General features: G+C 42.8%; 1 protein-coding gene across 1 annotated transcript in view; it reads left to right on the top strand.

Moving 5' to 3' along the window:
- The window catches only part of LOC144493990 (adhesion G-protein coupled receptor F1-like), a 51,936-nt gene that overhangs the window by 17,023 nt on the left and 21,227 nt on the right, over nucleotides 1-13,686 (top strand). Inside the window, exons 6-8 of the mRNA XM_078213564.1 lie at nucleotides 1,812-1,870; nucleotides 7,447-7,562; nucleotides 11,774-11,946. Of these exons, the coding sequence (XP_078069690.1) occupies nucleotides 1,812-1,870; nucleotides 7,447-7,562; nucleotides 11,774-11,946 (348 nt within the window). The remainder of the gene's footprint in view (nucleotides 1-1,811; nucleotides 1,871-7,446; nucleotides 7,563-11,773; nucleotides 11,947-13,686) is intronic.

The raw sequence follows: 13,686 nt of genomic DNA, 5'->3' as shown, positions 1-13,686 counted from the left end.
AACTACTTTTTGGCTGTGGGTAATAATTCAGTAACTTGTGTGTTTCTAAAAGAAAATTGAGCTTTTTGGCCATTACCTTACTGTGCTGCTGATCAGCCAAAGTGATATACTTACAAACTCAAAAATATAAATTGGTGGATTCTCAAGAGTCCATTAATAATGCTGTAGTTATAGGTCAGGGGAACTTGTAAAGTTTATGAAGTTCCACCTAATGGTAGAAATGAGCTGCTGTAGGTTGTGATTTCGTAACAGGCAGGTTTGAAATGCTAAATCCTATTGAGATGCTACCTCAAGGCTTAACAGAATGGTGATATCACTGAATGGTGTGTGGTGATAAGGAATGTGTGCTATAAACAGTGAATTTCATGGACTATAATTTTCCGTCAAAAGAGCAGTGAGGCTAGTGACACTCTGTTATTTATGCGTAAATGATACAGCAACTTTGCATAGAGACAGATTAAACTCAAATGTCCAAATGTTGTTGTCCAAGATCCGTTGCTGTGCCATTAACCAGAAAAAGTAATGGGACATATTCTCCAATCTCGCCCACAGCTGGGATTCTCCAGACCTGCTGCAGCGAACGGAGTTTTGGATAAGCACCAAATTCTCTGTTCTCACTGGCAGCAGCAGAAAGGTGTGAACAGCCAGAGATTTCTGGCTAACATCTCACTGTCTGCCTCATCATTGACACGTTTCGAATAGGGTGAAGTGTAAATTGAGACGCAATCTAATCTAAGTGGAAATGAATAGGGTTGGGAAGCATTTTCTGATCAGGGCCAGTGTGATCTCCTGGACTCGTTTCGATCGCCTCAGGGGGTCGGAGAGGAATTTCCCAGATTTTTTTTCCCCATATTGGCCCTGGGGTTTTCACTCTGGGTTTTCGCCTCTCCCTGGAGATCACATGGTCTGGAATGGGGGGGTGGGGGTGAGTTAATAGGTTGTGATGAACAAAGCATCGTAGCTGTGAGGGACAGCTCGGTGGATAGGATATTAGGATGTAGATAGGCTGGAAAATTGGGCGGGGATCCTGGATTCAGGATTCAATCCTGGACCGGGGAGCGGCGCGGGCTTGGAGGGCCGAAGTGCCTGTTCCTGTGCCGTATTGTTCTTTGTTCTTTGTTTGTTCTTTGTAAGTATTATCCATTGCAGTTGAACAAGCCTTTCAATAATGTGATAATATTAATTACTGCCAATCAACCTCTCTAGCACTGAAAGTGAACTATTACAATTGCTTCAGGTTTTGATTGTTGGTGAGTTTTTACAAATGTGAAATTTCATGTTCACTCATGTTACCAATGCCGAGATTCCCTCATTTGAACTGTTAGCAAACCACACTATAAGTAATTTGTTATGCAGAAAACTTAATCCAAATATGCAAAGGCAAATCTAACTAACTGTAACCATCATTAGATTAGGGCGGCTTGGTTGCGCAGCACTGCTGCCTCACAGCGCCAGGGACCTGGGTTCAATTCCCGGCTTGGGGCACTATCTGTGAGGAGTCTGCATGGGTTTTCTCCGGGTGCTCCGGTTTCCTCCCACAGTCCGAAAGACATGCTGGTTAGGTGCATTAGCCATGCTAAATTCTCCCTCAGTGTCCGCCAGAGTGTGGCGACTAGGGGAATTTCACAGTAACGTCATTGTAGTGTTAATGTAAGCCTACTTGTGACACTAATAAATAAAAAAATACCCTGTCATAATAAACTTTGTAGAATAATGAAAACATTTCACATTTGTAAATTCCTGTAAAATTAAAATTGTTTGCCAATTATTTATGGAATATAATCTTTCTAATCTTCTGTCTATTTCTTTAGTTGGAACGTGCCTACAGAGAGGTGCAACCTGATGCTGAAGTAAATATTTTAGGATTCACGTAAGTTAAACATTTTGAGGAGCAACAGTTGCATTTTATTCTTAAGGTCTAACGTTGAACACAGGGAATTTGATATATAAGTGAAGCTGGAAAGTGAACACATGAAGGAATGGAAACATTTATGCCTTTTATTTTGGTTACAAGATGGTAACTTTTCTTTATTATTGCCATTGCCAGATATCTGCTCTGCAATTTAAAAAACAATTTTAAGATGGTTCACTTTGTAAAACTCAACAGGGGCACTTTGAGCTAATTCTGGAAGGTGCGGACACATTCCCTCCCTACCCACCTACCCATAACCTGGGCACTTTTGGCAGCGTTTCTGGATTCCTCACTCCATGAGATGCAAATCATAAAAGCCCTTCCACACATGCAAATTTTGAGGGTAAGGAAGGAGGAGCAATGACTAAGGTCCAAGATGGGTACAGCTTGTCACTTGTGGTGAAGTGTGCTTCCTTGCAGATTAACATGTCCACATTCTGCACTAAATTATGAGTTAGCAGTCTTGCATAGAGGACTTTTAAAAATTCTTTCATTGGATGTGAGTGTCGCTGGCAAGGCCAATATTTATTGCCCATTCCTCCATCCCTAAATTCTCTTGAGAACGTGGTGGTGAGCCACCTTGAACTGCTGTAGCCATCTGGTGTAGGTACACATACCATGCTGTTAAAAATGGAGTTGCAGGATTTTGACTCCGTTATGGTAAAGAATCAGCGATTATAGTTTTAAGTCAGGATGGTGCATAAGTTAGATGGAAGCTTGCAGTTGATAGTGTTCCATTTACTACTTTTATCCTTCGAGCTGGTTGAGGTCTTGGCTTTGAAAGATACTGCCAAAGATTGTTTGGCAAGTTGTAGCCATGCATGTGGTACACAGTGCTACCACTGTATCTCAAGTGATGAAGACAGCAAATGTTTATGGAGGCGATCGGTGTGGTCAAGCTGCTTTGTCCTGAATGGTATCAAGCTTCTAGCGTGTTGTTGGAGCTGCACTCATCCGAGCAAGTGGAGAGTTATTCTACCACACTCCTGACTGATGGTGGACAGATTTTGGAGTGTCAGGAAGTGAATTACTCACTGTAGAATTATCAGTCCCTGACCTGCTCTTGCAGCCACACTATTATTTTTTGTCGCATCCAGTTAAGTTTCTAGTCAGGGATATATTCAGGATGTTAAGGGTGGGGGATTTATCAATGGGAATGCCATTGTCAAAGGATGGTGGTTAGTTTCTTTCTTGTTGGAGGTGGAAATTGCCAGGCACTTGTGTAATGCAAATGTAATTTTCCCCTCATCAGCGCAAACCTGAATGTTATCCCGGTCTAGCTGCATTTGGATACAGATGGCTATATGAAAGGTAGTGTGCAGCCACCAGATTTGCGCATGTCAATTGGATGGTACATTAACTTATTTGAATAGGGAATAACCGTTTAAAAATGTCACCTTAATTGTCCTGGAAAGAAAAGAAAGAAATTGCATTTTTAAAGAACCTTTCATGACCCCAGTGCTACTCTGCTAGACATAGTTTAAGTTTATTTAACAGTTTTCCTTATAAGATTTGCACATTAGTTGTCAAGCCAACAAACACCTGATACCCTCTGCTTCTTCTTGTGCTATTGTTGCTGATAGAAACATAGGAAGATGTACATCAAAGAAATAGGCTAATGAGGCTCATGTGTCTGTGCTCGTCTTTCAGCTCTTCTGCAGCCATGCAGATTACCACACCTCAAATGCTTTCCAAGTGTTTTTTAAATACAATGAGAGCTATTCAACTGTGAGTCCCAGATTCTACCACCCTCTGAGTGAAAAAAATTCAACTTCCCTCTAATTATTCAACCAATTATTTTAAATCCATGCCCTCTGATTCTTGTCATTCAGTCTGTTTAGGACCCTCATAATTTTGGACAACTCAATTCAATCTCCCTTTAGCTTCCTTGTTAAAAAGAAAACAAATCCCAGCAGATTAATTATTTACTTATAGCCACATTTCTCCATTCCTGGCAACAACCTTCTTCATACTGATCACTCAAACTGCTCTGACTTGTCTTTCTCATTCCTCCAAATCACATATGACAAGACATTTTTGTAAACCATGCAGAGTACACTGCATATCCTTATGATGATTGTATTTTCAATTAGTCAGGACTTGCCCCATTGGTATGTAAAGTACTTTTGAGAGCTGAGAAACTTGGCAAGGAATCCTTTTCACTGGATTCCTCTTCAAGTATAATGCTTCAGCCAGCCTGTCAAACTGGTCTAGAGTGCTCTTGTAAAACATGTGAGAGCCTTATTTTAATATGACTCTACAGTTTCAGGCCTGTTTATGATCTGCAACACACCTCTGGAATGTAATTTACTGGTTAATAATGCAGAAGGTTAGCTTCATTTTGGAAATAATCAATATTCATGTCATAATATGATGGTTTGAAAATTTGAATTCTGGTTTAAACAATCGAAAGACCTGGACCTCGAAGCTGTTGAGTGGGCTAAGACCCTAAAATGGCAGATTGGATGCGTGTGAACACTTTGATTTGAAGTATACCCATTGCCATGTTGCACTAAGATCAAACAAGCGGTATCTTTTAACCAGGCCAGGAGCAGGCCGATACAAATAGGGGTTTAAGCCTGTGTGACGTTAAATCTCCAACATCACTTACTCTGAACTAATCAGCATGAATACTGGCTGCATTTGGAGAAATTAACTCCAGGGATTGCCTGTAACAAAAATGTTAAATATTTTCCCTGAATGTGCAGCTGGGAGGAGCAGACTCCATTCTTTACTTACAATTACCATCCTTCCCAATTAAAGTTTATTATTTCATTCGTGTCACATTTAGGCTTACATTAACACTGTAATGAAGCTACTGTGAAAATCCCCTCGTTGCCACACTCCAGTGCCTCAAGTTCCAGTGCAATTCCCCTCCAGGTACACTGAAGCGGAATTTAGCATGGCAATGCACATAACCTGTGCATCTTTCGACAGTGGGAGGAAACTGGAGTGCCCGGAGGAAACCCACGCAGACATGGAGAATGTGCAAACTCCACACAGTCATCCAAACCAGGAATCGAACCCCAGTCCCTGGCGCTGTGAGGCAGCTGTGCTAACCACTGTGCCACTGTACAATTTTCACTACTATTAATATTTGCCCCTTCTGGCGGACCTGGCCCCTTATGTCCCTACTGAAATCTTCCATTACTAATTTCCTGCTCCCATCACTGAACTCCCAACGTGATATTCATATGTGGTTTTATGTTGGCTTCATACCTCCATTCCTGACTGACCCCGTACTCATCTTTAGCTGAGGGCTGCTAAGATCATAGCAATGGCCCAATTTTATGCTAATTCTTGCCAGCTGTATTAAGTGAAAACTGATGCCCAATATCAAGGGCGTCTCAGACAACACCGAAAATGTTTGTTCCCAATTTTTGGGCCCCACATAAAAACCAATGGCGCTGACTGAGGTCAAGGTCTCCACACAATTCAGTCAGTAGTGAGACAGTTACTAAAATGTTCCAGCTTCTACAAGGTTAGAAGAGACTAACCTGCACCACAGAGATAACATTGCTGATTGCAGTCAGTGTCCAGCACCTTCAACATTTGCACCTTGACCTTCTACCCTGAGGATCATCTAGAATTAACTCAAGACTCCCCAACTTGACTGTATTATTGAATTTCCCAGGGGCCATTGATGGCAGCCATGTGACTGGATCCTTGCAGCTGGAATCACCTTCCCTCTATCATTAGGTCAAGTTGGGGATGTTTGCTGATGATTGCACAATGTTCAGCCCATCCACAACTCATCAAATACTGAAGCAGTCCATGTTCATATGCAGCAAGAGTTGAACAATATTCAGTCTTGGGCTGATAATTGGCAACATTCGTATCACACAATTGCAGGCAATGACCACCTTCAACACGAAATAATCTAACCATCTCCCCATGGCATTCAATGGCATTACTGTCAGGGGAAACCTGCTACAATAGACTGGGGGCTACCATTGACCCGAAACTAAATTGAACCAGCCATATAAATACAATGATTACAAAAGCAGGTCCGAGGCTGGCAATTCTGAGCTGAATACATCACCCCTGACTCTCCACACCCTGTCCACCATCTACAAGTCAGGAGTGTGATGGAATGTTCTCCACTTGACTGGATAAATGCATTTCCAACAACCCTCAAGGGCATCTTTCAGGACAAAGCAGTCCACTTGACTGGCATCCCATCCACCACCTTCAACATTCACTTCATCCACCACGAACACACAGTGGCAGCAGTGTGTATCATCTACACAATGCACTGCATGAATTCACCAAGGCTCCTTCGTCAGCACCTTCCAAGCCGGCAATCTCTACCACTGTGAAGGACAAGGGAAGCTGATGCATGGGAACACCACAGCATACAAGTCCCTCTCTGGGTCAGACACAATCCTGACTTGGAACTATATTGCCTTTCCTTCACTGTCAATGGGACTCCCTGTCTAACAGAACTGTGGGCCACCTACAACACATGGACTGCAGTAGTTCAGGAAGGCAGCTCACCACTAACTTCTTGAGGAGAATTAAGGATGGCCAAAAATTGCTGGCCTAGCCTGCAATTCTCATCCCTATGAGGATTGCATATCTGAAATGGAGATGCCAGATTTCCCTGCATTCATTTTAATTCAGACACTCTTTGTTTTGGGCTGCAATCCTGCCTGCCCGATCTCCCTTAATCCACTGTCCAGCCAACCTTAAATGCCCAGAAGCAATAATAGAAAAATTGCCACTTTTCATTTCCTTATCAGCAAGTTTTCTACTTCTCTGTAGAGAGAGAGGTCAATACTTGTAATTTTGGTGAATCCAAACAAAAATCCGTCTGTGCCTGACCTTGCCTGCAGGGTGATTTGCATATTTAAATGCACAGGGAATGGTGACGGTGGGTGCTTGTGTATTTATCACAGTGAGGGTGACCCACTACCTCAGGGTGACAGCAGCATATTCAGCATCGATCACAGTCAGGGTGACTGATTGCTTCAGGGTGGCAGTGGATTGTTGGACATCAGTCACGGTGCAGGTGGCCCATTGTCTCCATGGTCCCAAAGTGTAAAACTGTCAACATTGTTTACAAGATCAGCCTGCAATTCCCTAGGCAAAAGATGCACTTATATTTATCTATATTCCGCCATTCTGCCTGCTCTCCTAGATTCCAGGAATGTGGGACTGAGCACTCAGCATTGCTGAGATAAATGATGGAACTGGCATCAAAGGTCATATTCTTTTCATTTGAACGTACGGGCTGGCACATTGCACAACACTGTCACGTTCTGTCAGGGAATTCTGGACGTGGCAAAGGAGCTGCTGAAGTTACACTAAGGAACTGCCGAGACTTCAGTGAAAGGTTCAGTCTGGAAAATCTGCAGTTTTGCACTTTGAACCTTATTGAAGAGAATGCAGCTTTTATTAAAAGCCTAACTACTCCAAACAAAGATAAAAGTTAAATTTCCCATTCTTTCACACCTTCATTCGGTTCTTAGTTTGAATAAGTTGATTTAAGAAAATGGCTACAATAATCCCTTTTCTTGTCTTTACTGATTTAGCAAAGGGAGTGTAATTATACTCTATCAAGTGGTCTCTAAGAAACCTTTAACTTCAAATGAAATCACCACCCAAATCCAAAATCTTTCTCCAAAATATACAACTGAATTGTTACCCGGTAAGTAATCTTTTGAATAATAAAATAATTTTGCTAGAGAGCATTTGAAGTTATAAATGAGTAGAAATGGAATAATTATCATCTAACTAAATAGGGTGTCTATAATAAAAAAACAGAAAATGCTGGAAAAATTCAGCAGGTCTGGCAGCATCTGTGGAGAGAGAAACAGAGTTCAGCTTTGTGGAATTCTCCCAAAAAAATTCTAAGCGTCAAATTTGTGGGAAAACTGGAATAATTCACGCTGTTTTTTTCCGTGGGACTTCAGACAAGAATCTCCCAGATTGTGCAATGCAGAGGCCACCAGCGTGATTATCATTGAATTTCAAGAGGTGGGGCCTATTTCCGCCCGGGAGGCTGCCATCAGTGGGATTCTGCACACGCGCAGTGGCCCCGCATTGTCAGCCTGCAGTTTGCTGGCCAGCTCATTCGCTGGCCAGCCCGGGACCCCCGAAGTGCAGCTCTCACACAGCCTGATTGCAATTTAACATGGCCAATCGACCTAACCTGCACATCTTTGGAGTGTGGGAGGAAGCCAGAGCATCGAAAGGAAACCCGCATAGACGCAGGGAGAACGTGCCAACTCCACACAGACAGTGACCCGAGGCTGGAATTGAACCCGGGTCCCTGGCGTTGTGAGGGACAAAGCACCTGCTCCCAAATGTCTGGCCCTTTGGGGCGTGTAATGCATTTATGTTGAAGGCCCACACCACCACCATCACTCCAGCTTCAAGTGTGCAAGTAGCTCACCAATTTCATTTAGAGCCCTTCGACCCAACTTGTCCATGCCACCCTTTTTTAAAATTCCTAAGCTAATCCCAATTGCCCACATTTGGCCCATATCCCTCTATACCCATCATACCCATGTAACTATCTAAATGCTTTTTAAAAGACAAAATTGTACCCACCTCTACTACTCCCTCTGGCAGCTTGTTCCAGACACTCACCACCCTCTGTGTGAAAAAATTGCCCCTCTGGACACTTTTGTATCTCTCCCCTCTCACCTTAAACCTATGCCCTCTAGTTTTAGACTCCCCTACCTTTGGGAAAAGATATTGCTATCTAGCTGATCTGTGCCCCTCATTATTTTATAGACCTCTATAAGATCACCCCTCAGCCCCCTACGCTCCAGAGAAAAAAGTCCCAGTCTATCCAGTCTCTCCTTATAACTCAATCCATCAAGTCCCGGTAGCATCCTAGTAAATCTTTTCTGCAATCTTTCTAGTTTAATAATATCCTTTCCATAATAGGGTGACCAGAATTGCACACAGTATTCCAAGTGTGGCCGTACCAATGCCTTGTACAACTTCAACAAGACCTCCCAACTCCTGTATTCAATGTTCTGATCGATGAAACCAAGCATGCCGAATGCCTTCTTCACCACTCTGTCCACCTGTGACTCCACTATCAAGGAGCTATGAACATGTACCCCTAGATCTCTTTGTTCTGTAACTCTCCCCAACGCCCTACCATTAACTGAGTAAGTCCTGCCTTGGTTCAATCTACCAAAATGCATCACCTCGCATTAGCCTAAATTAAACTCCATTTGCCATTCGTCAGCCCACTGGCCCAATTGATCAAGATCCCATTGCAATTGGAGATAACTTTCTTCACTGTCCACTATGCCACCAATCTTAGTGTCATCTGCAAACTTACTAACCATGCTTCCTATATTCTCATCCAAATCATTCATGTAAATGACAAATAACAGTGGACCTAGCACTGATCCCTGAGGCACACCGCTGGTCACAGGCCTCCAGTTTGAAAAACAACTCTCTACAACCACCCTCTGGCTTCTATCTGTCTGTTTGCACTGTTTGAGAGCAGATTTCCACTCCATCTGACGAAGGAGCAGTGCTCCGAAAGCTTATGGTATTTTCTACCAAATAAACCTGTTGGACTTTAACCTGGTGCTGTGAGACTTCTTACTTCTATCAAGAAGCCAATTTTGTCTCCATTTAGATACCTCACCCTGGATCCCGTGAGATTTAACCTTATGCAACAACCTACCATGCGATACCTTGTCAAAGGCCTTGCTAAAGTCCATGTAGACAACATCAACTGCACTGCCCTCATCTACGTCCTTGGTTACCCCTTCAAAAAACTCAATCAAATTTTCCACTCTCAAAGCCATGCTGACTGTCCCTAATCAGTCCTTCGTCTCTAAATGCTTGTAGATCCTGTCTCTCAAAATACCTTCCAACAATTTATCCACCACAGATGTGAGGCTCACTGGCCTGTAGTTCCCAGGCTTTTCCCTGCAGCCCTTTTTAAACAAAGGCACAACATTTGCCACTCTCCAATCTTCAGGCATCTCACCCGTGACTATCGATGATTCAAATATCTCGGCTAGGGGACCCGCAATTTCCTCCCTAGCCTCCTGGAATACACTTCATCAGGTCCCAGGGATTTATCTACCTTGATGAGCTTTAAGACTTTCAGCACCTCCTTCTCTGTAATATGTACACTCCTCAAGACATCACTATTTATTTCCCCAAGTTCCCTAACATCCATGCTTTTCTCAACAGTAAATACTGATGAGAAATATTCATTTAGGATCTCACCCAACTCTTGTGGATCCGCGCATAGATGGCTTTGTTGATCCTTAAGAGGCCCTACTCTCTCCCTAGTTACTTTTTTGCCCTTTATGTATTTGTAGAAGCTCTTTGGAGTCTCCTTTGCCTTATCTGCCAAAACAATTTCGTGTCCCCTTTTTGCCCTCCTGATTTCTCTCTTAACTCTACTCCTACACCCCCTATACTCTTCAAGGGATTCACTTGATCCCAGCTGCCTATGTATGTCATGTGCCTCTTCTTCTTGACCAGGGCCTCAATATCCGAGTCATCCAGGGTTCCCGACTTCTGCCAGCCTTGCCCTTCACTCTAAGAGGAATGTGTTTACCCTGAACCCTGGTTAACACACTTTTGAATGCGTACCGCTTACCAGACATCCCTTTGCCTTCCCACAGACTCCCCCAATTAACTTTTGAAAGTTCCTGCCTGATACCATCAAAATTGGTCTTGCCCCAATTTTGAATTTTAACTTTTGGGCCAGACCTATCATTCTTCATAGCTATCTTAAAACCAATAGAATTATGGTCACTGGTCCCAAAGTGATCACTCACTAACACTTCTGTCACCTTCCCTTCCTTATTTCCCAAGAGGAGGTCAAGTTTTGCCCCCTCTCTAGTCGGGCCATCCACATACTGAATGAGAAATTCCTCCTGAATACACTCAACAAATTTCTCTCCATCGAACCCTTTAATACTATGGCTGTCCCAGTCAATGTTGGGAAAGTTAAAATCTTCGACTATTACCACCCTATTATTCTTGGAGCTATCTGTAATCTCCTTACATATTTGTTCCTCAATTTCCCACCGACTATTTGGGGGCCTATAGTACAACCCCATCAAAGTGATTTCCCCCTTCTTATTTCTCAATTCTACCCATATAGACTCAGTGGCCGAACCCTTGGATATATCCCCTCTCAGTACGGTCGTGATGCTTTCCCTAATCAAAAGTGCAACTCCCCCCTCCTCTCTTACCTCCTGTTCTACCTTTCCTATAGCATCTGTACCCTGGAACATTGAGCTGCCAGTCCTCTCCCTTCCTTAGCCATGTTTCAGTAATTAGAACATAGAACATAGAAAGGATACAGCACAAACAGGCCCTTCGGCCCACAAGTTGCACCGGTCATGTCCCTACCTACCTAGGCTTATATATAGGCTTACCTATAACCCTCAATCCTATTAATACCCTCAATCCTATTATAACCCTCAATCCTATTAATTGCTATAATATCCCAGTCCCACGTACCCACCCATGCCCTGGGTTCATCTGCCTTGCCCGTCAGGCCTCTTGAATTGAAATAAATGCAGTTTAATCTGGATTTCACTTGCACATTCACAAAAATAGTTCACCTGATTCCAGCCTGGTGGAATTGATCAATTTAAATTTGCTCCTATTGTCTCCTTTTTTTTCTTTTCATTTATTTCACTTCTTAGCAAGCCAACCAATGATGTTTGTATGACACTTGTGGATCGAAATATTTGCCGGTCAATAATTGTTCCAAGCACAGTGGCATATATTCGCATATCAATAATCAATAACGCACACATCAGATGAGTACGGAACAAGTGATAAACTTAAATGAACAGTAAGAATGAAATTATGTAGCTTTTGGAAAGCTGTATCAACGCTGTTTTCTTTAAACAGATGATAAAATACCATGCTATGATGAAATATATGGCACAGCAAACTATAATACCACTGTAGAAATCCCCTGTGAAAATCAGCCAGGGGTTAAGAAGAGAAGATGTGGAGAGAATGGGGAGTATGAAAAGGAATTAGATTTCTGTATATCAGAGGAAATCAACAATATCCTTCAGGTATGAATTATTAAAGTAGAAACTACAGTCAGTGCTGTTCCCTAAGATGTGTTCATAGCAAATTCTTCATTGTTTTGTTTTAGCACAGTCGTTAGTTAGTTGAAACGCATTTTGCTAAGGATTAGAATTTACACTTTTTGGTGGACTGGAAGGTACGGAATTCACAAAGACACTGAAGTTAAAATGCTGAATAAGCACCTCAAAGAAATGTCTTCTCAAGATTCTCCAAATCCTGTGCTGAAAAGGGCACTCCTGGAGTAGCATCTCTCCCCAGCGAAGCTGCCCAGCTTTGAGGCATCGATCACAAAAACAGCTCCACTGGTCTGAAAATATCTTTTCTTTGTCTGGCACCAAACTCCCAAAGCAACTGTTCTACTCAGAACTCGATTGTGGCAGGAGGCACCCAGGAGGATGACAGGAACACTTCTTAGGGATGTCCTCAAAACATCGCTAAAGAGGTCAAACACCTCCATTGACTCATGGGAGTCCCTGACTTGTGACTGACCAATATGGAGAAGTTTTATCCAGAAGGCACTGAAAACATCGAGAGACTTTGTTGGAAACATTTGAGGTAAAATCAAGGCTTTGGTGAAAGTGCACAAACCTCCCAATATCTCATCCACCCAAATCTCAAAGCAACACTTCCCCACGTGTAACAGAGCCTGCAGATGTACATTGAGTTCATTGACCATCTCAGAATCCATTGAACCGAAGTGGAAGGAAGTTATCCTCAATCTCGAAGGTCTAAGAGTCAGAAAACTTGGTGTCCAGGCTTGGCTGGAGACTGAATGGGGTTAGAAATGTGATGGGTGTATACTGTTGAAGGGAGTGATGCCAGCTAATTGCTAAATAATGGCTATCGTCAGAACATAGAGGCCAGTCATATTCCTATCACCTTCAAGAGTATGATTGTCATATCATTAAAATCCTCTGGATAACCACTGATTGGATGTTGAACTAAATTATCTGTAATAATATCGTGGCTATCTGATCAGGGCAGTAGATGGGCTCTTTGTGATAACAGAACTATCTCTTGAGCACTCAAAGCGTCTTCAAAGCACAATCAGGAATTTGCTGAAGTAGCTCAAGACCATCTAGCACAGACTTATCCAAGGCTTGACCTATGGGCGACATTTGACCCATGAGGCATTTTCATGAAGCCCATTGCATCTTTGTAGTGTAGGCAATCGTGCAACTCCAAAAGTTCCCTGTGAGAGTTTTTAAAAATGCTCAGAGCTTGCTTGTCCAATCACAGATCATAAGACCATAAGACATAGGATCAGAATTAGGCCACTCAGCCCATCGAGTCTGGTCTGCCACTCAATCATGGCTGATATTTTTCACATCTCCATTCTCCTGCCTTTTCCCCATAACCCTTGATCCCCTTATTAACCAAGAACCTATCTTTCTCTCTCTTAAAGACACTCAATGACCTGGCCTCCACAGCCTTCTGTGGCAAAGAGTTTCACAGATTCACCACTCTCTGGCTGAAGAAATTCCTCCTCATTTCTGTTTTAAAGGATCGTGCCTTTAGTCTGAGGCTGTGACCTCTGGTTCTAGTTTTTCTTACTAGTGGAAACATCCTTTCCACGTCCACTCTATCCAGGCCTCGCAGTATCCTGTAAGTTTCAATAAGATCTCCCCTCATCCTTCTAAATTCCAATGAGTACAGGCCCAGAGTCCTCAACCGTTCCTCATAGGACAAGCTCTTAATCCCAGGGATCATTCTTGTGAATCTCC

This window comes from Mustelus asterias, chromosome 5 (genome assembly GCF_964213995.1).
Source record: "Mustelus asterias chromosome 5, sMusAst1.hap1.1, whole genome shotgun sequence".
Classification (NCBI taxonomy): Eukaryota; Metazoa; Chordata; class Chondrichthyes; order Carcharhiniformes; family Triakidae; genus Mustelus; species Mustelus asterias.
Note: the sequence above shows the minus strand (reverse complement) of the source record. Positions and strands in the feature narration are given on the sequence as shown.